At 32.5% G+C, this 25,675-nt stretch overlaps 2 protein-coding genes across 2 annotated transcripts; both read left to right on the forward strand.

Moving 5' to 3' along the window:
• Positions 1-11,328: 11,328 nt before the first annotated feature.
• Positions 11,329-17,821, forward strand: LOC114711123 (TMV resistance protein N-like). Its single transcript, XM_028895472.1, has 3 exons — positions 11,329-11,506; positions 15,781-16,213; positions 16,729-17,821. The coding sequence occupies exons 1-3, from the start codon at positions 11,329-11,331 to the stop codon at positions 17,819-17,821; spliced, it is 1,704 nt and encodes a 567-aa protein (XP_028751305.1).
• A 1,024-nt stretch (positions 17,822-18,845) lies between these two features.
• LOC114711124 (TMV resistance protein N-like) lies at positions 18,846-19,334 on the forward strand. The gene has a single exon (XM_028895473.1). The coding sequence runs from the start codon at positions 18,846-18,848 to the stop codon at positions 19,332-19,334; it is 489 nt and encodes a 162-aa protein (XP_028751306.1).
• Positions 19,335-25,675: the final 6,341 nt, after the last annotated feature.

A 25,675-nucleotide genomic window follows, 5' to 3' on the forward strand; every position in this document is an offset into this window, starting at 1 on the left:
TATTTACCTCACCCTCTTCACTGCTATTACCTTCTTCTATGTCATCATACTCCTCAATATCATCTAACCCCTCGAGCCCTTCTATATCCTCTGTCTCACTCCTATCATTCCCTTCTCTTTTATTTGTTTCATTTCCAATTTCCCCTACACCCTCAGGTCGACTTTCCTATTCCCAACGGTGTCCATTTGGTATAATACTCTCAGCAATGGACCCATATCCCTTTCCTTGTCCAAAACGTGCCTTCATCGATTGCACACATTTTTGTAGCAAGGTTGCAGATTTTACTCACCTTATTTAGTAACCTCGCTTGCTTGTCTTCTAGCAATTCCTCTGTCTTAGCCTTTTCCCCTTCAATGTTAGACGTGCCTTCCATATTAGACGGAATTATCACTGCACTCAGCAAAACAAATAACATAATCAATGGAGGGCTTCGATGGCATTACACTATTCAAAAACCAATATACAAATTTCTGGGACCTATTTGATGCTCACCTGTTGCTTTCGCCTACTCCGTCTTTCGCAGTCCGTAACCCTATGCGTTGATGATTCCCACCACACAAGCCTTCACTCTCTCTCACTTTTTTGCTCGACGATAACTTATTCATCCACAACCTCGAATTTCCTTTTCAATCTTTACACTCTTGCGCTTTCACTCTGTTCGATCTTTTCCTCCCGCTTCTGTGCATTTTCCTTAGACGGTTTCCCTCCAAAACATCCCTTTCTAAAGTCCACTCCCTTACCTAGTGAGAGCCACATCTGATCTCATCATCCCAACTCAGCCTCCACGTCAACTAACTTCAGGCACCTAACAGTCAATGTGGGCCACTTTAACGGAAGTTGCATTTTTTGGCTGTTTTTGAATGACAATAGGTAATTTTGAACCAAAAAATTAACCATGGTGCCCAGTGCTCCTTTTAGGAATTATAATAGGTAAATTTGCTCCTTAACCCGTTATATTAACCCTAACATGTCTCTGCTTTTTCGTGTTCCCAACTTTAATTTTAGAAATAAAATGCTTCAACACTTTGAAGCGTGAATATGTTGATTGAAGCAATCCACGAAGCTTCATCTAGGAGTATTTATATTAGCTTTTTAAAAATAATTTTATGGTATTTGAAATAACTATATAAAAAAAAATTTATGTAGAGGTCATCCTCCTATTTATTAGACCAAAATTTGCAATCCTTATTAATATGCATATATGTATTTGTGAATTTACCGTATACATACTTGTAAATTTTTACATACGTATTTATTATTTTGTTATTATTAATAATTAAAATATATATATACATTTGTAAATTAACCGATAAGTTCAATTTGAAAATGTCGCAACCAAGCATCCCCGGCAAATGATAAATCAACCCTTTCCTTTTTAGATTTTCAGCGTACTAGGCAGTTATTATTTCTTGGAAAAAAGACAAAAAAATGATAGTTAAATAATGAAATCTTAAAATGGTTATCTAAATAAGCAAAATTCTAATTTGGGTATAGGTGACCAAATTAAGATTTGTAAATTTATTGAAATGACTATATTGTCTTTTTATTTTCTTTAAACACATGAGGACACTTTAGTAATTAAATATGTGAAATCTTTTATAATAAAGTTTATTATATTGAGAATTCAGATTAATTTAATAATTTTCAGAAATTTTTTTATTTAATTCTCTTACTTGGACGTTAAGGCAGTTTTTTTTGAAATTAAAAGCCGTGTTTTTTTTTTCCCAACACCATCCCCGCAGGATCATTCACATTTCACACGGTCACGTCTCCTTTCCCCACGAAAGGGCGTCAAGTCAATGGCGTTTAGCGTAGCCTTCTCGGTTCTTCTGCCCATCGAAGGCGTTTGGAAATTATGAAAAGTATTTTTTGAAAAAAATATTTTTTATAAATTGAGATAAATTTATTTACATATTTATTTTATATATTGTAAAATTATTTTTGAAATTATGATTTGGTTTCTATCCAAATACTCTTTAAATCATCTCCATTCATTTGACTTTCTCCATTCACCCGCCTGCACAAGAGCCAAAAGCCTTATAAACCTCTATCTCACTCTTCTCTTGTCCTTTCCAATTTCCATCAACTAGCAAACTCATTCTCCTAATTATCGTGTTGCATAATACCTCATGAATTTAGGTTATAACGATTTTCATTTTTTTATTTTAAATATTCTGAGAGTGAATGACTTTCTTGACAATCCAAACTCACTCCCCTAATGATCGAGTTCTAATATAATATTATGATAAATACACCTTTATATCGTTATGCTAGGTACACTAATACCAAAATGCTGTACATTGGGATATATTTATCAAAATGTTGTTAACTGTACTCAACTGGTTCGTAGGAACAACAATTTCAATTTTACGACGTGACACAAAGTTTTTAATTTTGTCTGGTAATGTCCTGTAATGTCAATGCCGGAACGACGCGGCTACTTTCTTCCTTTCACTTCCGCAAAAGACAAACCTATTGCTTTAATATCTCTTTAATCTCCACATCGAACCTGTGCCTATCGTGTTTCTTTCCCCTTATTCAAAAGACCCCATGCAATGATGCAAATTTGACACCGTAAATTCCGGATGCCCTTTTTTAAAAAATTATAAAGACTAATATCTTAACACATAAAATTTAAAGACTAAATTTCAATGAAGATAAATGGGCAACAATGATAAATTAGTGAAAATTCCAAAAAAAAAAACCTCTTAAATTTTAAAATTGCAAATAAAAAATTTGCTGTTATTCGAACCAATTGTCATTAGAATGTAGTAAATAAGGGTGATTTTAAAAATTTAAAATTTAAGATTTTTTTCTTGGATTTCCCATGACATTAACCCCTCAACCAATTAATAATTATGTGTCCCATCAAATTTTCTCAATTCCGTCATTACCAAGCGTCAAGTTTTGTGATATACCATTCTTTCTTTCTTTCTCATATAGACACACACACACACACACTCAAGTTTTATTTATTCGTAAACACTTCCATTTCAGAGCAATTTTCTTTATTTACAATGTTTGAATTTTCAATTTTATTTACGGGATTTTAAGTTTCCTACTACTCAATCAACCCAACTCATGAATAAATTGCAATTGCATATTTTATTTATTTCTATTCATATTTTTAATTTTTTTGGTAATCTATTAGTGTATACCACTCTGGTACTAAAAGTAAGTCACCTCTAGGGGAGTAGGAAGAGTTTTAATCCTGAATGTAAGCCACTTATACTATATTGACTATTTATTTGTTAATTATATCCTTATTTAATTTTTTTAAAAAAAGGAAAAAAAAAGAGATATATGAAAATGATTTGTGATTATAGATTAAGAAATTTTTTTAATAAGAATAAAATTAAAATTTTTATCAATTTAATATATTTCTTAATATGTAAAAATATGTTGCGAATAACTTATATTAATTATTGAAGTGTCGTACTGTGAAGATGTGTTTTATACATATTAATAATTGATTGGTTCCTGCATGCGCGATTTCCTCAAAGTCGTGTGAACTCACATTTTGACAAACTAGAGAGGACCCAAATAAAGTGATTAGGAATGCACCAGATCAAGTAATTGTATTTGTATTAAGACGAATAAAGAAAAGGGAAAGTTAAAAAAAATCATTTACCTTTTATTATACCTTCTATTTGTTCTTGTCAATAAAAATTGTAAGGAGAAATTTAGAATTAATTCATTCCTTCTGTTCCATTATTCTCCGAATCCAAAAACGCCACAGGTCTTTTGTTTAAACTTTAAAAGCTCAGTATCATTTATTCAGTATTTTGCCGGGAATTTGGGCCCGTTTGGTATAAAAAAAATTGATTTGAATGGAAATGAATGGAAGGAAATAAAAGAAAAAGGACTGGAAAAATTCTAACCCAAGACATGTTCCGTAGACACTGCCACAGTAAAATGGAAAATAGGTTGATCGAAAATATTGTATTTGGTAGGATGGAAGTGATGGCAAGGCAGGCGGCAAAAACGCGCAAATAACTGTGCTGCCCCTAATGAGTATTTATTGATTAAATTCATATTTGAATTTTAAAATTCAATAATTAATACAATAATTCAAAAGATGAATAAAAATACATTATAATTTAAATAAATAAATATAAATATCCAATGTGAATATAAAAGTTATTATATATTTTCACTAAAAAATACTATAAATCTTAAAAAATTGCGTTTTGTTAAGTTAACATATCAAATCTTTTGACCAAAAAAAAGTTAACATATCAAATCTATTTTATTTCGAAATTGATGGCCTTATATAATAACAATGATTAAGTAATATTACCTCCGGTCCTAATTATAAGAGTTAGTTGACTAATTTGAGAAGATTAAGGAAAGGACTTAAATTAGTTATTTGTAATAAATAATTGTTGTCTTTTCTAACATATTCTTATTAATCAAGTGTATTAGCTAGAACTGTCATTGTTAGGAGGACTACTTTGAAAAAATATATAAATATGAAAGACAAAGTAGATTGAATATTATATTTATGACCAAAATAAAAATCAAATAAGGTTTTATATTAAGTACCGGAAATAGTATTAAACAGTAACACGTTGGAAATCTTGCGAACTCAACCTCAATGAACTTATTCCACAAACCTTTCTCCCGTATGGCATGTTGCACCAACTCCCACTTTCAAATTCAAAAACCCACGTTGCAACTTCTTCCTCATGACTCCTAGAGACTGCATCAGTTCAGATCAACACCATTATGAAGGTTGGAATTAAAATTTACTAATGAAATTCGAATCTGCAAGGTTAACAGAATTCGAATTTGCGTCCTGTTAATCATGTGAGATATTTTATTATTATTATTACTAAAACTATTTAGGTATTTAATTAGAAAATTATTAAGATATCCTGAGTATGGTCTTAGAGAGGTAATTATTTTCAGTCAATATTGTATTTACTCTTATGATGAGAATTTATAATTAGGTTTCGTTTTGATGGCTGAAAAATTAAGGGTGATACATTTCAGAGAGAAAAATCCTATCTGATCCCTTGAGGTTCCTTTACTTGTGATTGCTGATCCCAATTGCCATCACTGTGCCTTTCTGCCGGTCAAAAGAGACCTGAACAATTATTTTCTCTCACTCTAAGTATGTTTTGTAGTTCTCATCTCCTATCTCAGATCCGAGATCAGTCAAACAATAGTTATGACAAGAGATAACTCTAAACATAAAGTCTTCCGCTCTATTCTTATAAGAGGTTCCTTTTTAAATTATTCGGATTGTATACATATATATATTTGAATCTGTCTTACACGTGACATTAGAGCCAGGTTAGGTTCTTCTCTGCCAACCTTTGCTTAATTTAATACATTTTATTTGTTTTATCTGGGATGATCTGAGCTTTATATGGAATGAAAGAATTTACCATTGTATTTTCATCAGGTTTCATAAGCAAGATCAGAGATAATTATTTTATCTACACCATAATTTAGCTTCAGATTGCATTACTTGTTGTCTTTTAACCCCCCAAAAAAAAATTTGGGATCTAATTGGGTGAATAGAATGTGAGGAGATAAATGATTGTTCCTCTGATGATTGCCCTCACTGACAACATCACTGTTTGGGGACCTGATTTTTTTTCCTTCTTCGGAGTCTAAATAACTATTTGCGTTTTGGCTCTCTTTTTTTCATTTGAAATATGGTTGGATTGGTTGCTTTCATGTCCTGGCATCACACTGTCAAGACCATGGTCAAAAACATCAAAAAACAGTGTTTTTACCGTCAGAAACTTCCCAGAAGAGACCTGAACAATTATTTTCTGTGACTCTTAAGTCTTTTTTGCAGTTCTTATCTCTTATCTTAGATTCCAGATCAGTTAAGTAATAGCTATGACAAGAGGTAACTCTAAAGCTAAAGTCTTTTGCTGTATTCTTATAGAAGGATTCACTTTTGGATTGTATAAATATATATATTCCTTCAGTCCTAAATATAAGACTTTTTTTGTAATGTAAATTACACTACAACAGGTGTCTTATATTTAGGACTAGTGGAGTATATATATATTTGAATTTGTCTTGCAAATCAGCCCATTCTGTTCACCTCTATTTTTCAAGTGGTGAAACAGAGTAATCTGCAAATCCAAACAATTCATGTGTTGGAGAAGAACCCTCGTCAAAATTGATGCCCTTGAAGCAAAGCTGAACAGTAGAACACATAGGAATATCTAATGGACCTAGACATTGACTTAAAGTGAAAAATGCAACAACGGAAATCGTGGAAGTTTTGGAGGGCTCTCGAAAAGTCCAGATGGAGGCTGTGACGTCGCATTTATATTTTTTAGGGATAAAGGGGGCAATGGAAAATGGGTTCCTATGTAGAAGGAAAAATGTCGTCTTCCTAGAAAATATTTTCCCACCGGGATAGCATACCAACCTTGTCTTGCTTGTTGGTCGCAGCACCCAAATTTTCGAAAAATTCAACAGAACTTCCAACTCTTATGTCCTATTGACAGCAGTACATATAGAGAAACAATAAATCTGAGTCGGGTCATACAGATACTATCTTTAAGAGCTATTCCACAACTACTAGTAAAGCAAGATGTGGCACTCTCTAGAGTTAAACAGATTCTTCCTATAAGAGCAGGATAAGCAAAACAACAAAACATAAAAGAACTCAGCCAGGCAGAACACTAGTAGAGAAGGGAAGAGAGTTGCCCAAAAAGTTAGAGCTTGGTGTGTCCTCTAAATTTTGGTTTCATGCCCCTTTTATAGGCTATGGATCACAATACTAAACAACTTTTTTCTGCTTTAAGTTATACGCTAAAGAACTTCAGCTAGGAAAAGTTGATTGCTACTTTCTCCGTTTTTTCAAAGAAACAAGTGTTAAAATCATACAGTTTAAAATGTTTGTTAAATTTAATTACAAATAATAAATATATATATATATTTTAATTATACTTTTGTTTATAAAGACTAAAGAAAATACATGAGAGATCAAAAGTGAAAAATTATTATAGAGAGATAATATGTAAAAATTTATTGTAAAGAAATAATAAGTGAGATATATTTACATGCAAGATCAATGTTTGTTATTCTCTTGCACTGCATATATGTTTCTCCCTGTGGAACCAGTCTTCAAGATTTTCCCTCCATGTGTCAATCCCTTTGTCAAAATGCAAGTGGATATGGATATTTAAAACAGATTTAATGATTAATTACTAGTTCTGATAAATTAATTAAAAGTTGCACCTTGTTGAGTAAAGGGTTTAAAAGTGAGTTCATGAAATCTGGCATCTGCACTGCTAGATTTAATGACCATTTTAAATATAAAAGGTTAAATGTCAAAACAACAGAAGTTAAGGGTGGTTTTTAAACTTTTAGAAATGAGAAGAGTCATTATATGCAATAGAACTAAAGCTAAAGGGGATTATATGTATTTTGGCCTTCTTTGTATAAGAAACATTTTCTTTTATAGTGGTGTTTCTAAATATGAAAAACAAATTTTTTTTATTTAAAATTTTAAACTTGCCTTTCTATTTTTATCCTTATCTGAGCAAAAAGAAAGAAAAGCTCTTTTGATTTACTAGCTCTAGTATTTAATATAAGACCTAGTTAACTAATTTGAAAAAATCAATAAAATTAAATAAACTACTTTAACATATTATATTTATCATTTTTCTCTAAACTAAGTTGCTCAATTTATAAATTGATATATAACCTAATGATACATATGTATTACTTTTAGAGAGATTATTAACATATGTTATAATTAAGTAATGTTTTAGTTTTCTTAATTTTCTCAAATAAGTCAATTGTGTCTTATTACCTCAAGTCCTAATTATGAAACCTCGTTTGTACTCTACAAACAAAATTTCATAATTAGGACTGGAGGTAATATATTAAAGGAAAAATCTAATATGCTAATACTTATGGTTTCATCAAATTGTGAAATGAGTCCTTAAAGTTTTTTTTTCTTTTTTAATCTTATCCTTATTGTTTGCACAGTTTTACTCTCCTTCCACTATAATGACATTACTTTCAGGGTGATAGGCATTCAGTTCGAAACCTCTCATTTCCATCCTCTTCTTTCCTCTTCTTCTTTCTAACCGATAGATTAATATATTTTAACAGTTTAAATTTTAACTTTTTATAAACTACTTATAAAATTTTTTTAAAAATATTTAGTACAGTTGCAAATTATTAGAATTAAATTTTAATGTAGTTTATAATTTATAATTTATTTATTTTCATAATTTAATATTTTAATAATGATTTTGAAAAGATTTAAATCTGGACTGTTAAAATATTAATTTAATGGTTAGAAAAAGAAGAGGAAAGAAGAGGATGAGAAAGGAAGAGGAGTTGTTCCGAACTGGATAGGCGCTACCATATGCATGTCTTCTCTCAACCAAGGAACAAAAAACCGGATCAGAGACTAAACCGGTCGACATAGTGGGTTAAGGGTCATTGGTTGAACCAGGGATCGGACCAGTCATATTAAAATAATATAATTTAATTCAATCATCAAATCATCAATCTAATTTCTAACACTTTTGATTATTAGCTAAACATCAATAGATCGGAGAAAGCAAAAAACAATCAATCATCAGTCTAACATCTAACACTGTGCCTCTATCTCCACTACAAGTACTCAAATAACCAAACCTCTCAGCTAGTGAAGAAACTTGAAAGGCAAAGGCAATCCGGTGAAAGGCAGAAAACAAAGCAGCAAGGCAGAACTCTCATCTCAAGTGGCTTTGAGTGCTCATCAGTTGAACTTCAGCTAGAGATTTTTATCTCCCCTCACTTCCCATTTCCCAAACCTCTCGGCCAGTGGAGAAGGCAAAAATCAGAGATATTTGTCAATTTATTCCTAAAATACAACCTAGCTGAAAGGAGAGGGAATGTTTTATGAGCTTCCTCAGTATGCCAAAACCGGTATGATTGATTGAATTTGAACCAAGAATTTGAACCAGACGAGCAGCAAAATCTAGGATTTGGAGAGGCGAGCACCGTGCCTCCTCTATCTCGACTCTCCACGATGCACGACAGATCAACCACCGTGCCTCCATCTCCACTACAAGTCGACCACCGCACCGCTACCTCCGCTGTAACTCGACAGCTCTGCAAGGGATTTGGGGTAGGGAGAATGGTCGACTAGAACGAACTCAACGAAGAAGGGAATAGGAATCTTGGTCAACCACAGTGCCTCCGTCTCCACTACAAGTTGATCACCGCACCACTGTCTCCACTCTCCAAGGCAACTCGACAGCGATACAAGGGATTTGGGGTAGGGAGAACGGTCAAGCTCAACAAAGATGGAAAGGGGATTCTGGCCAAGAGACAGGGACGGAGCGAATTGAACTGGCCTTGCAATTTTTTTTTTTAATTGGACGACATCATTTGGGCATTGGGTGGGGAAAAAAATTAAACCAGTGAACCACCCAAACCAGGCAATTGATCGGTTTAATACCGGTTTGACCAGTTAATTGCCAATTCTATAGGTGACTGGTTGTTTTCCTTGAACTAGACCAGACTGAAGACTGGTTCACTAGTTTTCGATTAAACCGGCCAGTTGGATCCGGTTTTTTTTCCTTGCTCTCAACTCAACCATCTCCTTCCCTGACTTCTCTCTCCCTTCCTCACTCAGTTGAAACTGGTGCTGAAGCAAGGGGGCCCCCGCTAGCACTCGAAGCTCGGCTCAGAGCCATGACACTGGTCTAGCTCAACCTTCAGCTTGGCATTCCTCGACTCCCTTATGTGCATGTTCTTTCCTCCTTCACTTCTCCGCAGTGATGTCGCCATCATTCGCCGACTTGACTTCCTTGACCGAGTTACTCTGCTGGCCCGAACTCCTGCTTGCTTGACCACGAACCCTTTTGATTCACTTGACGACTGCGACTTCAGAGCCTGCACCAGCTAATTCAATTTCATTCTTGCCAGCGCCCACACGTATTTGTCATCATCATACAGACGATAGCTGAGATCCACGCCTGAAAATAGATGTCTGTTTTGTTATTGTTTCCCTCTAGATGACACATACACATGGAGAAACATGGAGAAATATGAAGAGGGAAGGATATGAATGTTTTTCTGTTACTTTATATAAAATTTAGAGAGATGATAATGATGAAATGCCTAGCATAAGAAGAGAGCTAGAAAACCAAAAATGTATTTCAGGAATAATCGAAAGATATTTCAGGTATATTCATCAACTTCTCACAATTCAATATATACTATATTTATACGAAAGATAAAAAAATCTTAATGAATTCTACTATATCCATACCCTTCCATCTTATTTATAAATTTTAAATTTGAGGAGACACATTATTTATTTTATAAATTTTAATTTAATATTTATTCTAATATTTAATATATATATTTTATTTTAAATTTAACTATTTATTTTTTTAATATACTCTCTTATCACATTTTTTTATAATATTATATTTATATCGTGAGAATACTAAGATGCTCCTATCCCACATATTCACACTTTAGAAATTAGTTTTGATACTCTCTCCATCTCTCATTATAAGATCTTTTTAATTAAATTGTGAGGTTTAAGAAAACAGTTAAAATTAGTTAAAAACAATTAATATGTAGCAAATAGAATTTTTTTCCAAATATATCTCTATATACAAATGTGTAAATGTGATAGAATAATAATAAGATAAATAAAGAAAGAGAATGTATTAAACGTATTAAATTAGGGGTAAAATAGGTAATAATAAATTAAATGATTAGATAAACTTAAAAAGGATCTTATAAAAAAGAACAGATCCATTCAAAAAATTAGATCTTATAATAAGAGACAAAAACTTATTACTTTTGATAGACATCCAATTTAATTTTTATTTTTTAAATAATTTTTTAATAGGTATAAAAATAAAAATAAAGATAATAGGTAGATTATTATTTTTTTCAAAAAATAATTAGTTAAAAATTAAAATATTAAAGTGTCAATAATATTGATTAAAATAGTAAGAAAATATATTAAATCTGAACTGTTCGTATCATATCTGACGTCAAGTGATCGCCGGTGAGGTGCGCCAAAACCGGGTCTCCAGATACAGAACCACCGTCCACCACCTCCAAAGATTATAGCCGCCATCGTCCATTGCTGGAAATCACCATCTAACAGCCACAATTTTATCGTACCCTTGCTTGTCATCTAACTCTTCAATGGCATCTATTAGCACCAGATTCAACCAAGGAATCTTGCAACAAGTCCCGGCGACAACAGAAAAATAAATCGAGAAGAAAAACCCGTACCCAAAAATCTATTATCCAAACGCGAACTAGGCAGAACCAGAAATCGATGTTCCTCATCGTCAATCTAGCTCCAACTTGCAAAGATGCGATCTTCACTAGCAGAGCCAGAGATCGATGATGAACCAGAAAGCGCAAAAGACAATGAAGTCGTCGCCGGAAAAAAGAACAAAATGAAGAAGGCGAGGATGAAGTGGGGAAGAAGACGAAGCGGGAGATCCGTGGAGAGGATGAGTCGCCCTTCCATCTCAGTGCTCACCAACGGTGGGTTCAAAGATCCCTTGCGGTGTGGGAGAAGATTGCCGGTGGGGGAGAGAAGAACCATATGACGCGCTTGCCGTCGCCGGCGCTGGAGGTCGCCGTTCAGGATGAGGTCAGTGATGATGCCATGCAGATGGCGTAGGTGGGTCGGCGTTGAAAAGGAAAAAAAATGAGAAGGGTAAAAACAGAACTTCACGAAACTCTCTTGAATTCCGTGTAATATGAAAGCCTTTTTTATAAGTTAAATTATTTAGAATAACTTATAAATAATTTTTTAATCATAATTTACGAAATACGAGATATGTATGTGAAAAAAAAAATTTCTCGATTTACATGGAATATATTTATAAGTAATTTTAATCATAATATCAAACATGACCAATAATTGTACCCAACAACTCGGCAGAAAAACGTAGGTGGAAACTGAGCATAGAATTTAATTTCATTTTCGTTTTTGTTTAGAGGAACTTGCGTTGGGAACCAAAGGAAGTAATTATTTGAAGGAGTCAAGTCAATGGCGCATAACGAAGCTGCCTTGTTTCTTCTTCCCATACATAAATCTTTCTGGAACCCTTTGTTTCATTTCATTCACTCTCCTGCACAAGCAGGGTGAGCCTCATAAATCTCTCTCCCCTCTGGTCTTTATCGTCAATTAGCAAATGCACTGGTAACTTTCTGCTCTACCTACGCTTCTTTTCCCCCTAATTAACGGTTTCTTCTTCTTCTTTCTCAGAAAGACACGATTGATCGATTGTTGCAAGAGTCCAGCGGATAAACGACAGAAGATTCCATGGATCTGATGAATCAGCCTCTGAGCCAGCAGGGTAACCCATTTATCCTTTCACTTTCTGTGGGAAGATATTTGATATCTTATGCTCACAAAAGTAAAAGATGGGTATCAAAAAGAAATCATGATCGACACAAAAGAAATTAATTCCCGCCCATAAATAATCCATATTTTATTTTCTCCTTTTTTTTTTAATTCTTACCTGGCATTCGAAACCCGATTTCAGAGCCAGAATCGACACTTCCAGCTACCGCCCCTGCTGCAAACTTAGATTTTTGTTATTAAATGCAAAAGCTTTTGGTTTTTATCAAATGTTAAATAATTATAAATAATTTATATTCTTTTTGTTTTGTATAAACCAGATTGATTGTGTTAATTTTTTTTTTTCCTGATTTGGTGGAAACCTTATTATGATTTTAAAAATAATTTTATGATTTTAAAAGTAAGTATGTGAGTAAAGTTTTATCTCAATTTATATGAAAATACTTTTTAAAAGTGTTTTTTGGTTTCCAAACACCACAAATCTGAGATATATAATGTCATTTTGAATTTTAAGAAAGAGTTAGAATTTAGGATGCAGCTAAAAAAATAACATCAATGCATCAAAAAATAAGATCAAAATGTTAGATGCACCATAAAAAAATAGGATGTTGGATACACTTAAAAAATAAGATCAAGTGTTAGATATATCTTAACTTTTAAGAAATAGCAGTCTATTATATGCGAACATGTTTGTTGGATCATGAGTGATCTAATTTATACACAAACATTCCATTAATGCATTTTTATTTGAATGTTACCCTAGATGAGGTGGCACTCCCAAAGCATGTAAGAATTTTTCTCTATATAAGTATTTTTGTGCATATTATTTAAATCAGATCATTTTAATCATAACCAACGTGATATTGAGTTGACCTTATTTGATTCATTGATACTTTGAATTATTGTCTTGACCTGTTGGTTAATAATATTTTCAATATTTTGGATTTTTTTCACTAGGGCGATATTTTCGATTTCTTAAATTACGAAATTACTTTTCAAACTTACAAAATATTGAAGTAAAACTACTGATATGCATGCATCCCTCGGCCCCAAAATAGACATTGTGGGTCTGTTATAGGGCCACGGTGATGTACGTGGGATTCTTCTTTGGGAAAACTGCATTAAACTTCCATAAAAAAAAATAGATATAAAAAATTTTCTTAAAATTATTAAATTAATATGAAATTTTAAGGAATTTTTTGGAAGAGATTTCACTAGTTCAATTATGAAACTGTCTTCATTTTTTTTTAAATATGTGTTGACAACTTAAAAAGTAGTTGTTAACGAATTAAGATGTAATAAGTAATCACTATCGTGATAAGCATTAATAACATATTTTCTTTGCACATCACATAAGCATATTTAACTTCAAATCCTTGTGATGCGATGTATTGTTAATACTCATCGTGATAATTATTAATTGTTGCATTTTAAGTTATTTATAACTGGCCTTTCAGTTAACAATGCTTATTACTAAGTACTGAGAAAATGTGTAATTAATACCTATCATGATGATCGTTAATTGTTACATTTTAAATTGTTAATGACTGTCCTTACAGTTATTAATAAATACGGATAAAAAAACCTAATAAGTTGAAAAGAATATAAGGGCAGTTTAGTAATTAAATAAGTGAAATCGTGAGATATTTTGTGACTTCAAATTTATATTAATTTGACAATTTTAAAAAAAATTGTATTAATTTCTCTTAGCAAGGATCTTAATGCAATTTTTCTTTCTTCTTTTCAAGCAAAATACACTAACAATATGGTAGGAAAAGAAAGATATTTCGTGATTTTGCTAAAATAAAAGTGCTAAAACCTTGGTTTTGTATTTAGGGCTGTTTAGATTAGCTTTTAAAGATTTATCAAAAAAAAAAAAAAAGATTGGCTCTTAAAGAATAACTTCTAAAAAAATTGATAAAAAATTATTTTAAGAATACATTTTAAAAGAATAGATTTTGTGAAAAATATGATTTTGATAAAATGAAAATATTTAGATGGTTGTTATCATAATTACTTTTTTTTTCCAAGTGCAAATTATTAGAAAAAACATAAATTAAGGTGATAATCACATAAAAGACAAATTTTAATTAATAATTTTATTTAAATTAAAACATTAGTAAATAATATATTTTTGTTTTAACAAATGATTTGTGATGAATAATTAATTAATAATTAATCTGTGTATACATATTTATGAAATATAAGATTAAACATATTTTTAGAAAAATGATAATTTCATCTCAGAAATTTTAAACACCATGTGTCATAATATTTTTTAAAAATCGAATAAATATATGTAAGACCAATTTATTATTTACATAATTAGCTAATATATGTGTGCATCTATTGATAAAACATAAGATTAAATATATCTGTATGTTCCAAACCATGGTTTTATATTTCCAAAAGAAAAAAGAAATTCACATGTGAAAAACCTTACTTTATAATACAAAAGTGATTTTATAAGAAAACTATGGTGTTTGGATGGTCTTTTCAAAACCATGGTTTTGAGATTTATCCAAACACAAACACAAAATTCTATGTGAAAATGATTTTGAGGAGATATTTGGATTAGCTTTAGAGAATACATTCTATAGAAAAGTGATAAAAATTTATTTTGAGAAGAGATAGAGGTATAGATATTATGAAAAAGTGATTTTAATGAAATGAAAATGTTTGGATGGTTATTATTGAAATTACTTTTTTATGTGTAAATTACTAAAAAATGATATAAGTTAATGTGATAATTACATAAAATATTATTGTTTAAGGCAATGATTCAGTAAATAATATATTTTTCCAACATAGTAATATATAAAAAAATCTAATTAATTAATAATTAACATGCATTTATATATATATATATAAAAGTTCCATAATATTTTTAGAAAAATTGAATTAACATATGTAAGACAAGTTTAATATTTATATAATTAATTGATTAATGACTAATAAATGTGTGTATATATGTTTATAAAATATAAGATTAAATATATATTCAAAAAACTATAATTCCATCTTAAAGATTTTTCATGCCAAGACCACGAGTTTTCTATTTCAAAAGGTATAAACATTTTACTTTTGAAAAGTCCTGGTTTTTCACCCCAAAACTATGGTCTCCAATCAAAATTGATTTTGTCATAAAAAAATTCATGTGTTTGGATAGTAGATCATGGTTTGGAAGCCAAAAGGCCTTTTTTTTTAAAAAAAAAAAAAATAGAAGCCAAACATCCAAATGAACTTCACATTTGCTTGCCCAGAAGAGCTTAGCGGAAGAAGACAGGGAAAATAAAGGGGGAAAATAAGAAAAGGAAAAATTACATTTATTATTTTTTTAGGGTACGGGGGTCAATGAATTATCTTTTTCTTCTTGAATATATTTAAAATTTTTATGGTCATTCATGATAAATATTACCCAGTGTTTTTGTGATTTAAAATATTGTAGGCAATGGATATGAAGTGTTCTTGAGTTTTAGTAGAGGCGAAGAGACTACAGAATCTTTCCCTTCTCGTCTCTATTCATATCTGAGGGAAAAGGGATGTTCTGTTTTCAAAGATGATATATCAATTGAACTATTGCAAAGTGTTCGATGTCGTAAAATTTTCGTTATCATTTTCTCTAAAGACTATGCTAGTTCTAGAATGTGCCTCGAGGAACTCACAAAAATCATGAAGTTTCGCAGCATGCCATATGATCATGTAGTTCTTCCCGTATTCTATGACGTGAGTCAGTGGGAAGTTTGTAATCAAGGCTCATTTCAAGGTCTCATACAAAAAGTTTCACACACTGAAGAGGAAGTTTCAAGGTGGAGGAGAGCTCTTCGTGAAGCTGCAAGGAACGTTGGTGGGATTGATGTGTCTGATTACCTCAAGCCCGGGTAATGTATTTTTCCTTGTGTTTTGCGTTCTATTTATTTTCAATTTTGCTAATATATTGTGCGCGTGTGTGAGAGAGTAGTACAACTTTTTTGGCAATCCATAACAATTAGTTATTAAAAGATAAGCTTGATATTAATTCTTAATAATAATTATTGCTACTCATGATGTTAAAGCCTATAGCACATAGCCTAGTATCACAATAAATGTGACAAACTTTTAATAGACAACAAATTTAGGATGCAGGACACGCATAATTCCCTTCTATTCATGCTATGCAGTGGAGTTTTATAATTTATGTAACTTGATTAACATCTATGATTTTAGGAATTGACTTGTATTATTTTAATTCGGCGAAGGCAAGAATATGATAAAATTAACAATGTTATTGTGTGTTGAATTTCTTGATGGAAATATATGTGTCGCTCCTAATACCGCATTATCCTTCTTTATTATTTGTAGTCATGCTAATTAATCAGTGCTCCCTTTTTTGCTATTCTTTTTTCATAATTCACAGCTCTCCACATGATGTGGATGGTATTGAGCCTATTATTGGTCTTGTTCTTCATCAATTGAAGCCTTCGTATAAGATGTTCCCTGTTGGAGTGGATTCTCGTGCTCAGGATGTGATTACAATGCTTCGTAACCATAAATCAAAACATATTGTCTTCATAGGCATATGGGGAATGAGGGGTATAGGCAAAACAACTATTGCCAAAGCCATCTTTAACCACATTCAGTGCGCATTTGAGAGTATATGTTTTCTTCCAAATGTTAGGGAACAATCAGAGAGGAAAGTCGACCTTGTTTCAGTAATATGTAAAGCAACAGATATGAGAATAAATAGCACTGAATCAAGAACCCTCGACTTGAATGAAAGACCTTGCCAAAAGAAGGTACTTCTTGTGTTTGACGATGTGAATCAGTTGGAGCAACTAAATACTTTATGTGGAAGTTGTGAACAGTTTGGTGAAGGGAGTATAATCATCATTACAACGAGCAATTTATATCTACTTAATGCCTTTCAAGTGGATGATATATATTGCATGAAACTTTTGAGCGATGAAGAGTCTCTTCAACTTCTCAGTTGGCATGCATTTCAACAATCATACCCTAAAGGAGAATTCATCCATGCTTGCAAAGAATTGGTTGTTTATGCTGAGGGACTGCCCCTGGCTCTTACTACAAGCATTGACTCTATTTTGAATAAGGAGGAATTGGATCAACGGGAATCCATATTGTGGAATATGAATAGAGCTCTCCATCCTGTTATATACAACAAACTAAGGCTTAGCTTTGACTATTTAAATGCTGAAGAGAAAGAAATATTTCTAAATATAGTTTTATTCCATATTGGGAGGGACATGGATGATGTGATCCAAAAGCTGGATGCCCATGGAAGCAATGTTCATATTAGGATACGAGTCCTAGAGGATCGAGGACTTGTAACCATTGATAACAACAACAAACTCAGAATGCATAATCTATTGCAGCTCATGGGAAGGCAAATAATCCGTGAGACTTCACAAAGTGAGCTTGAAGGTAGGTTATGGTTTTCTAGGGATGCTTTATGTGCTTCATGTCTTATATCAACGTGCCTGTATCAATGATAGTTAATATTATTATCCATAATATTTCTGACATTTTATAATCTTATATTATAAAAATGTTTATATCGTAATAATATTTTAATTATATTAATTTAAATAGCATTTTAATTTATTAATATTCTGATTTTTTGAAATGTATTATTCAGCTTATAGGTATGCGGTGTTTTTGAGTTCTAGAGGTGACACTCGGAATAATTTTACTTCACACCTCTATGCAGCTCTATGTAATGCTGGCATAACTATTTTTAAAGATGATGTTGAGCTTGCCAAAGGAAACTATATCAAAACGGAACTCTTGCAAGCAATTGGAAGTTCAAAAATAGCAATCATCATCTTCTCTGATGAATATTCTGGATCTAAATGGTGTTTGGAGGAATTGTCAATGATCATGGAGCTTCATGACTTCAATAATAGGGTGGTTTTACCTGTGTTTTACCATGTTGATTCGTCAAAAATTCATCATCAAACTTCCAATTTTGGAAAAGCATTTGAATATCTTATACAAAAAATTTCGCGATTAAACAATCAAATTTCACGATTTAAAGATCAAGTTTTAAAGTGGAGGAAAGCCCTTACTAAGGCTAGGAGTCTTGCTGGGACTGTTGTACTTAGTTCCAGGTAATTTTTTACTCTTTATTTACTTTTAATGGAAACACTTGATATGTGTTTGTTATTCGAAATATGACTCACTTCTGTTTGTTCCCTCCTAGGCACAGTCTTAAAAGTTACATATATTGTAAAATTCTCAAGTCTGATATGGCATATGCATTGTTTGGCAGTGAAATAATGAGTGTTTATTCATAATATTTCCTTTTCTCCAAACAAAACATATAGCTTTTAAAATATTGAATCCATTTATTTGTAACCATACTGGTTTTTATATCCAACGCACAATTGCTATTATGCTTATGTGATTTGCAGGGACGAGAGTGAATATCTTAAAGATGTCGTTAGGCAAGTTTGTGATATATTGGACAAGAAAGACTTGTTTGTCGCTGAACACCCAGTAGGAGTGGATAACCGCATGGAAAAAGTGATCACAATGTTGAAAAACTATCCGTCTGAAGATGTTGCCGTGGTAGGGATATGGGGAATGGGTGGTGCAGGCAAAACAACTATTGCCAAAACCATTTATAATCAAATGGGTCCCACTTTTGAGAGTAGAAGTTGCCTTTCAAACATCAGAGAAGTATGGGGTCAAGAAAAGGGAAAAGTGTGCTTACAGAACCAACTTCTTTCAGAAATATGCAAGACAACGCAAATGAAGATAAATAGTATTGAAGCAGGAATAATCACATTAAAGGATAGACTTCGCCATAAAAAGGCATTGGTTGTACTTGATGATGTGGATGAGTTACCCCAACTAAATGCATTAGCTGGAAGCTATGACTGGTTTGGTCAAGGAAGTAGAATAATTATTACAACTAGAGATAAACGTTTGCTCCCTATGGGTTGTCCCGTTTACCCAATAGAGAATTTGGATGATAAGGAATCTATTGAACTTTTTAGTTGACATGCATTCAAACAAAAAAGTCCTAAAAAAGATTTCATTGAACTTTCAAAAAAAATAGTTGCATACTCTGGGGGACTTCCATTAGCTCTTGAGGTCCTTGGCTCTTATTTATCTACTAGTGACGACACAAAGGAATGGAATGAAGTATTGCAGAGACTTGAAAATATTCCCAAGCAGGAGATACAAAAGAAGCTAAAAATAAGCTTTGATGGTTTAGATAGTTTGGACAAAAAAATATTCCTTGATCTATGTTGCTTCTTTATTGGGATGGATAGAAATGAAGTGGCACAAATATTAAATGGCTGCAAATTCTTTGCTGATACTGGAATCAAAACTCTTGTGGAGCGAAGCCTTGTAACCATTGATGAGAAGAACAAGCTTGGTATGCATGATTTGCTGCGTGACATGGGAAGAGGAATAATTCGTGAACAATCTCAAAATGAGCTTGGAAAGATGAGTAGGTTGTGGTTTCATGAGGATGCACTAGCAGTGTTATCAAAACACAAGGTAGGAACTCATTTTGTATCATAACACGGGTTTCTATTTTGCTTTTCGCAAACAAATAAAATAAGTGCACATTTCGATTTCAATACGCGTTTATTTTTGCAGGGAACAAAGGCTATTGAAGGAGTGTCTTTGATGTCAAAGGTTGGATCAAAGCATGTACTTCAGATAAAAGCATTTGAGAAGATGAAGAGACTCAGATTACTTCGTCTTGACAATGTACAACTTAGTGGAGATTACGAATACATCAGTAAAGATCTCAAATGGCTTTGCTGGCATCATTTTCCCAAGGAATACATTCCTAGCGACCTTTATCAAGAGGATTTAGTTGTTATTGACTTAAAGTATAGTAATCTCAGACGAGTGTGGAAGGAATCCCGGGTATGTAAATTAATAGCTAGTTTGTTGGCTTTTTGAGCCATAACTGCCCAAATAAAATTGAAAAATAAAAAATATTGTCAATAGAAAGCCTAATTTCTCTGGGAAAAAAAAAAAACAAAATACTTCAAACCTAGTTTCTGTGATATAGTGTTTTTTTTTAATTTTTTTCCCAGTATATGACTCAAAAGGCTGAGTTAATTTGTGGCGTTAGTTTCAAAGTTTATGGATTTATATTAAAGTGGGATTTGAGATGTGTAAATAAATTACTTTATTTTTTATTGGATTTTATATTTTACAACCTTCTTGATAGATTTTTTTTCCATAACTTCTGACTAAATCTTCCCTGTCCACCATTGAAGAATAAAGCTATCAGATTTTGTTTATTTCGCATTGCTTTACATGTCTTGCTATAGATCTAGATATTACCCCATTTTATTGAATTTGTGTTACCTTGGCTTTCTAGATCACGTATTCGATAGTATGTTTATCTCTTCCAGAGTTAATTTTCAGTTGATTGAAAACAATGTTTTCACTTAGGGTTTTCAATCTTGATGAAGGATTTTACATATAATTGTTCCCTCATATTTTATTATTAATTTTTTTAAGATGTGTTTAGCTAATTTCCCTTTGAAATTAAATGTTTTTGTTATAGTTATTGGAGAGTTTGAAAATCCTCAATCTCAGTCACTCTCTTCACTTGGTGCAAACACCTGATTTTTTGGAACTACCAAATCTTGAAGAGTTAATCCTCAAAGATTGTTTGAGGTTGAACACAATACATCATTCTATTGGGCTTCATCATAAACTTCTGCTGCTAAATTTGGAGAATTGTATTGGCCTTTGCAGTCTTCCAAGAAACGTTTATAGATCAAATGCTTAAAAACTCTCATTCTTTCTGGTTGTAAGAATATTGAAAAGCTTGAGGAGGACATAGAACAAATGGAATCTTTGACAACTCTAGTTGCTCCTACGTTAAAACAAGTGCCCTATTCTTTGGTGAGATTGAGAAGCATTTTATATCTATCTGTTTGTGGTCATGAAGGATTATCAAATCATGTGATTCCTTCTCTCTACCGGTCCTGGATGTCCCCAACAAATAATCCACTGCCTCTTACTCCATCACATGCGGGCATGCCATCATCAATTTTGTGGGATATGCTATACAGTATCGATAGTCCTTCAACAATCCCAAGTACTGTACCAAAGCACCAAAGTCCTTTGTTGGAAGATGGATTGGAGATTTCTGATTCATTGGGTACCACAAATTGTATGGACATCTCAATACTTAAGAATTGCTTGGAACATCTTTTAATTAACATCGGAAAGAATTCTCAAGTCTTTTGTACACTGTCAAAGAAGATTTCACAGGTTCTCTCTCTCTCTCTCTCTCTGAATTTTTTGAAAAAGATTTCTACATGCATAATTATATAGTTGAATTAGAGGTTATGTTTCTCTTATTATGCAGGGATTGAATCTTACAACGTATGGTGATGACTGTATTCTTCCTGGTGATAATTACCCCTATTGGCTAACATTCAAAGGTGAAGGAACTTCTGTAAAATTTAAAGTGCCTCCAGTTACTGGTCATGATCATTTAAAAGGGATGACTATTTGTTGTGTATATATCCCCTCCAAAGATTTGGATAACAAGGCATGTGAATCTTGTATACTTTACTTAATGATAATAAATTATACAAAGGCAACCACTTTGCTCTATAGAGAAGACGAACTGAAATCCTTGAAAGAAGTAGAGATGAAAGAAATAATATCAAATCTGGAAGCTCATGACCAAGTGGAAGTGAAAGCAGTTTTTGGGAATGGATTCACTGTGAAGAAAATAGCGGTCTACTTGATATACAATGAATCAATTGATAAACAGATGGAGCCTTCAACATCTGAAGCTGTAAATTTAACTGGCACCAAACACAGTTGTGAGGAGGAGTACGAGGCACATCAATCTACCAGACCTAGAAAGGCAATGAAGATTTGAAATTTGGAAACTTTCTTCCATTTTTTTCTGCAACACTTTCTCTTGGGTGTTTTTCTGGCCATAACACTTCTTATGAAGTCAACATGTCATTTCAGAATTAAAACTGATTTATACGTATGGTTGTATATAAATGATTATATTCTCCCATTTGCAGCTCCCTTTTTACAGATAATCTGGGGTGATACCCCTTTTTCCTCTTCCCTTCCTATTCTTGGCAAAAATGAAAATAGAATTGTATTAAAAACATAAGAAATGAAACCAACTAGTCTTTGTTTAACTTGTTATTGAAGACTATTACTCTACAATGTTAAAAAACCTTGTAGAATAGTGGCCAGAAGCAGTGGCGGGGCCATATTGGCTATGACATTAAAAATGGAGAAAGCAGAGTGTTTTGAGATATAGTTTGGAGCAAAAGCAAGAGACATGTCTGGAATTGCTGACGTCTTCTTGCTAAGGGGTCGTCATCTGTGCTATAATCACTCTTTTTATATAATGAGAGCTTAACAAACATATATTGCAAGATAAATAAAAAATAGACAATACTGTACTCACATATATATATATATGTATCTCTCTGTGACAAGTCTCAGAATTATAATACTAAGAGATGAAGAAGACCAGAAGCATTAACAAATAAGATGGAAAACTACGGGCTATAGGAAGGGAGTAAGGGAAACTTCAGAGTCATAGGGACAATGGCCTGAGGGACAAGGGAAAAAAAGCAGAGAGAAGTCTCATAATTAGCTTCACTGCCACAGGCCCCCATCTTTCCCCATCTAGATACCCCAATGGATTGTTCCACGTTAGTCCACTCTACATAAACCCAATTATCGCATCTTGTGGTTTATTAGTCTCAGGTTCACAATCATAAACTTATTTTATGTTCAGCCCATTCATTACAATCTGGCAGCTATTCTCCTAGGGTAACATTACCCATTTATCAGTTGCTAATGTGCCTGGAGCAGTGTCGTTTTATCCTATTTCTTTTTACTTGGACGCGGAATATATAACAAGTCATGATTGGTTGGTTCCAACTTATAAGGGTATAGCATTTGATGGCTTTTAATTTTTGGATGAAGATGAGATGAAAGAGGACAGCATTTGGGTACAAGCATTATAGTAGTCATTTGCAGAAGACAAAGTTCACCAGTCTGTCAGTCGCTGCCAAAGATGAATTTTACACTTATACTTTTCTTTCGGGTCTCCTTTCAGTTCATAACCTTTATTTTGGAATGAGCACTGAGATCTCCTTGTTGGCTGTGACTATGCGCTTCAGCGAAGATGTGTAAGCATTCTATTCTGGGTCTTATAATTTGGGAAGACAAGGAAACTCTCAAAAACATGCCTATTCATCAGAGCACTACGCTATAATTATGACATTAGTTATTGAGGTTCTGGCATTTAGAATCTAACGTTGCCAATTATTTATGACATGATGGGACTATGGTCATATGACCTCCTTTCTTTTCTTCCCAGCACAAGGTTTCGTTATTATTTGTGGAAGCCATATTCACTACCTGCGTCTTTGTATTTGTTCTAGATATAGTCTATGTAACCTCTTGGGTTTTGACTATTTTCTTCGGAGGATTGAAAATGAGTATCTTTTTGACACCTCTGTAGCTACATATTCGTGCTCATCACTTTCTTTCTTTATTAATAATTCATCTAAGGATGAGCCTCGGAGCAATAATAAGGCTGCAGGCATGTATTCCTAGAGATCATAGGCTCAAATCTTGAAAACAGTCATCCATGGATAGGCATATGTATGGCGTGATGGGACCACTCTCCTTTTTGGTTCAGTATGAGCCCATCTTGAGGGTGAAGTCAAACTTATAGCTAGGATGGACTTTATCGCTTCCCTGTTCGGACTTCTTGTTGACAGAGGACAATGATACGGGGGGTGATACGTATATAGTTTAAGCAGTTTCTCACTTTTGAGGATAAAGTTTATTATTGTTGATACACTTGCTATTATGACATGTAGTCTATAACGAGTACTCCTCTTGTCCTAAATATAAAACTTTTTTTATAGTAAAAAGTACTACCTCCGGTCCTAATTATAAGAACCAGTTGATTAATTTGAGGAGATTAAGAAAGTAAGTTGAATAAGTTATTTGTTCTAAATAGGTATTGTCTTTCCTAAAATATCCTTGCTAATCAAGTATATTGATTAGAACTATCATTGTTAAAAGGGCTACTTTGGAAAAAAAATATAAATATGAGAGACAAAGTGGATTGAGGTCTTATATTTAAGACCAAAATAAAAGTTAAACAGGGTCTTATATTAAGACCGGAGGTAGTACACTATAAAAAGAGTTATATTCAGGATCAGAACAGTAACTTGCAAAGATATTAAGTGTAGGGATTGTTCGAATTGAAAGAGAAAATTATTATCATGAAACAACTATGAGGTCAATCAGATTATAAGGTTTTTCTATTGAGCCATGTAAAATAATACAAGTAAAGACCAAACAAGTTGTCAAAAAGACAAAGAAAAGGACCGAATCTGACAAGAATAATTTTTTTTGGCTGAGATTTTCATCTCATAAAATAAAAGTCTAGAAAAAACAAACTCAAAGTAATAGGGGAGTGAAACCTTGTTAAAAAATTTTATGGTGAAAATAACCAAAATCATTGTGTGTATAAAATTCACAAAGCATTTGTGCTCTTTGCGCACAACAACCTATTAGCTGCTCTTTACCAATAAAATTTTCAGCGAAATTTTTTTTCCAATTTTCCTGATTTTTTTTAAAGAATGAATTTGGAGGGTTAATGTGTAAATTTTTTTTGAAAATTTTCACTCAGGAATATTAGACACTTGAAAGTTTTTTTTTTTGTGAATTTGCTTAGAAGTTTAAAATCGTGACAATATTATTTTATACTGTTAAAAATGTTCAACAATAGATGCTAATTTTTTAATAGTGAGCAATAATATTACTATGATTTTAAACAAACAAGACATATTTGTATTTTAAAAAATTTTCAGCTGTCCGGTATTTCTAAATAAAAACTTTCGGAACAAATTTATTTCTTAATTTGTAACTCTCCCACAACATCATTATATATAGGTTTAATGGTCAATATTCAAATCTGAATTGAAGAGCCCTGGATTAAAAAACCACAAGTCACATTTCATGTGCCCATGCGATAATGATCTATGAAGTAAATTTTCCTCTTTGTAACCAAAAAAGCTCATATTCAGGACCATATGGTAAGGGACTTTCATTGTATTTCAATCCATAAAATATTTGTTATAATTTATTTTTAATATATTGCGGAAAGAAATATATATAGTTATAAAGAAGTGTCTCCGTTATTAGAAATTTTAAAAATCTATTCAAAAACAACGGTTTTCGTTGTTATTCTTGAAAAGGGTAAAAACTGAAAATAAAATGAATTGGGCTGTGTTTCTTTTCTCTCTCATCCTCATCATCTAAACACCGGCTCAGTCCCCCTTATCCGATTT

This window comes from Neltuma alba, unplaced genomic scaffold (assembly GCF_004799145.2).
Source record: "Neltuma alba isolate B1F8T4 unplaced genomic scaffold, ASM479914v2 tig00011277_pilon, whole genome shotgun sequence".
In the NCBI taxonomy this organism is placed as follows: Eukaryota; Viridiplantae; Streptophyta; class Magnoliopsida; order Fabales; family Fabaceae; genus Neltuma; species Neltuma alba.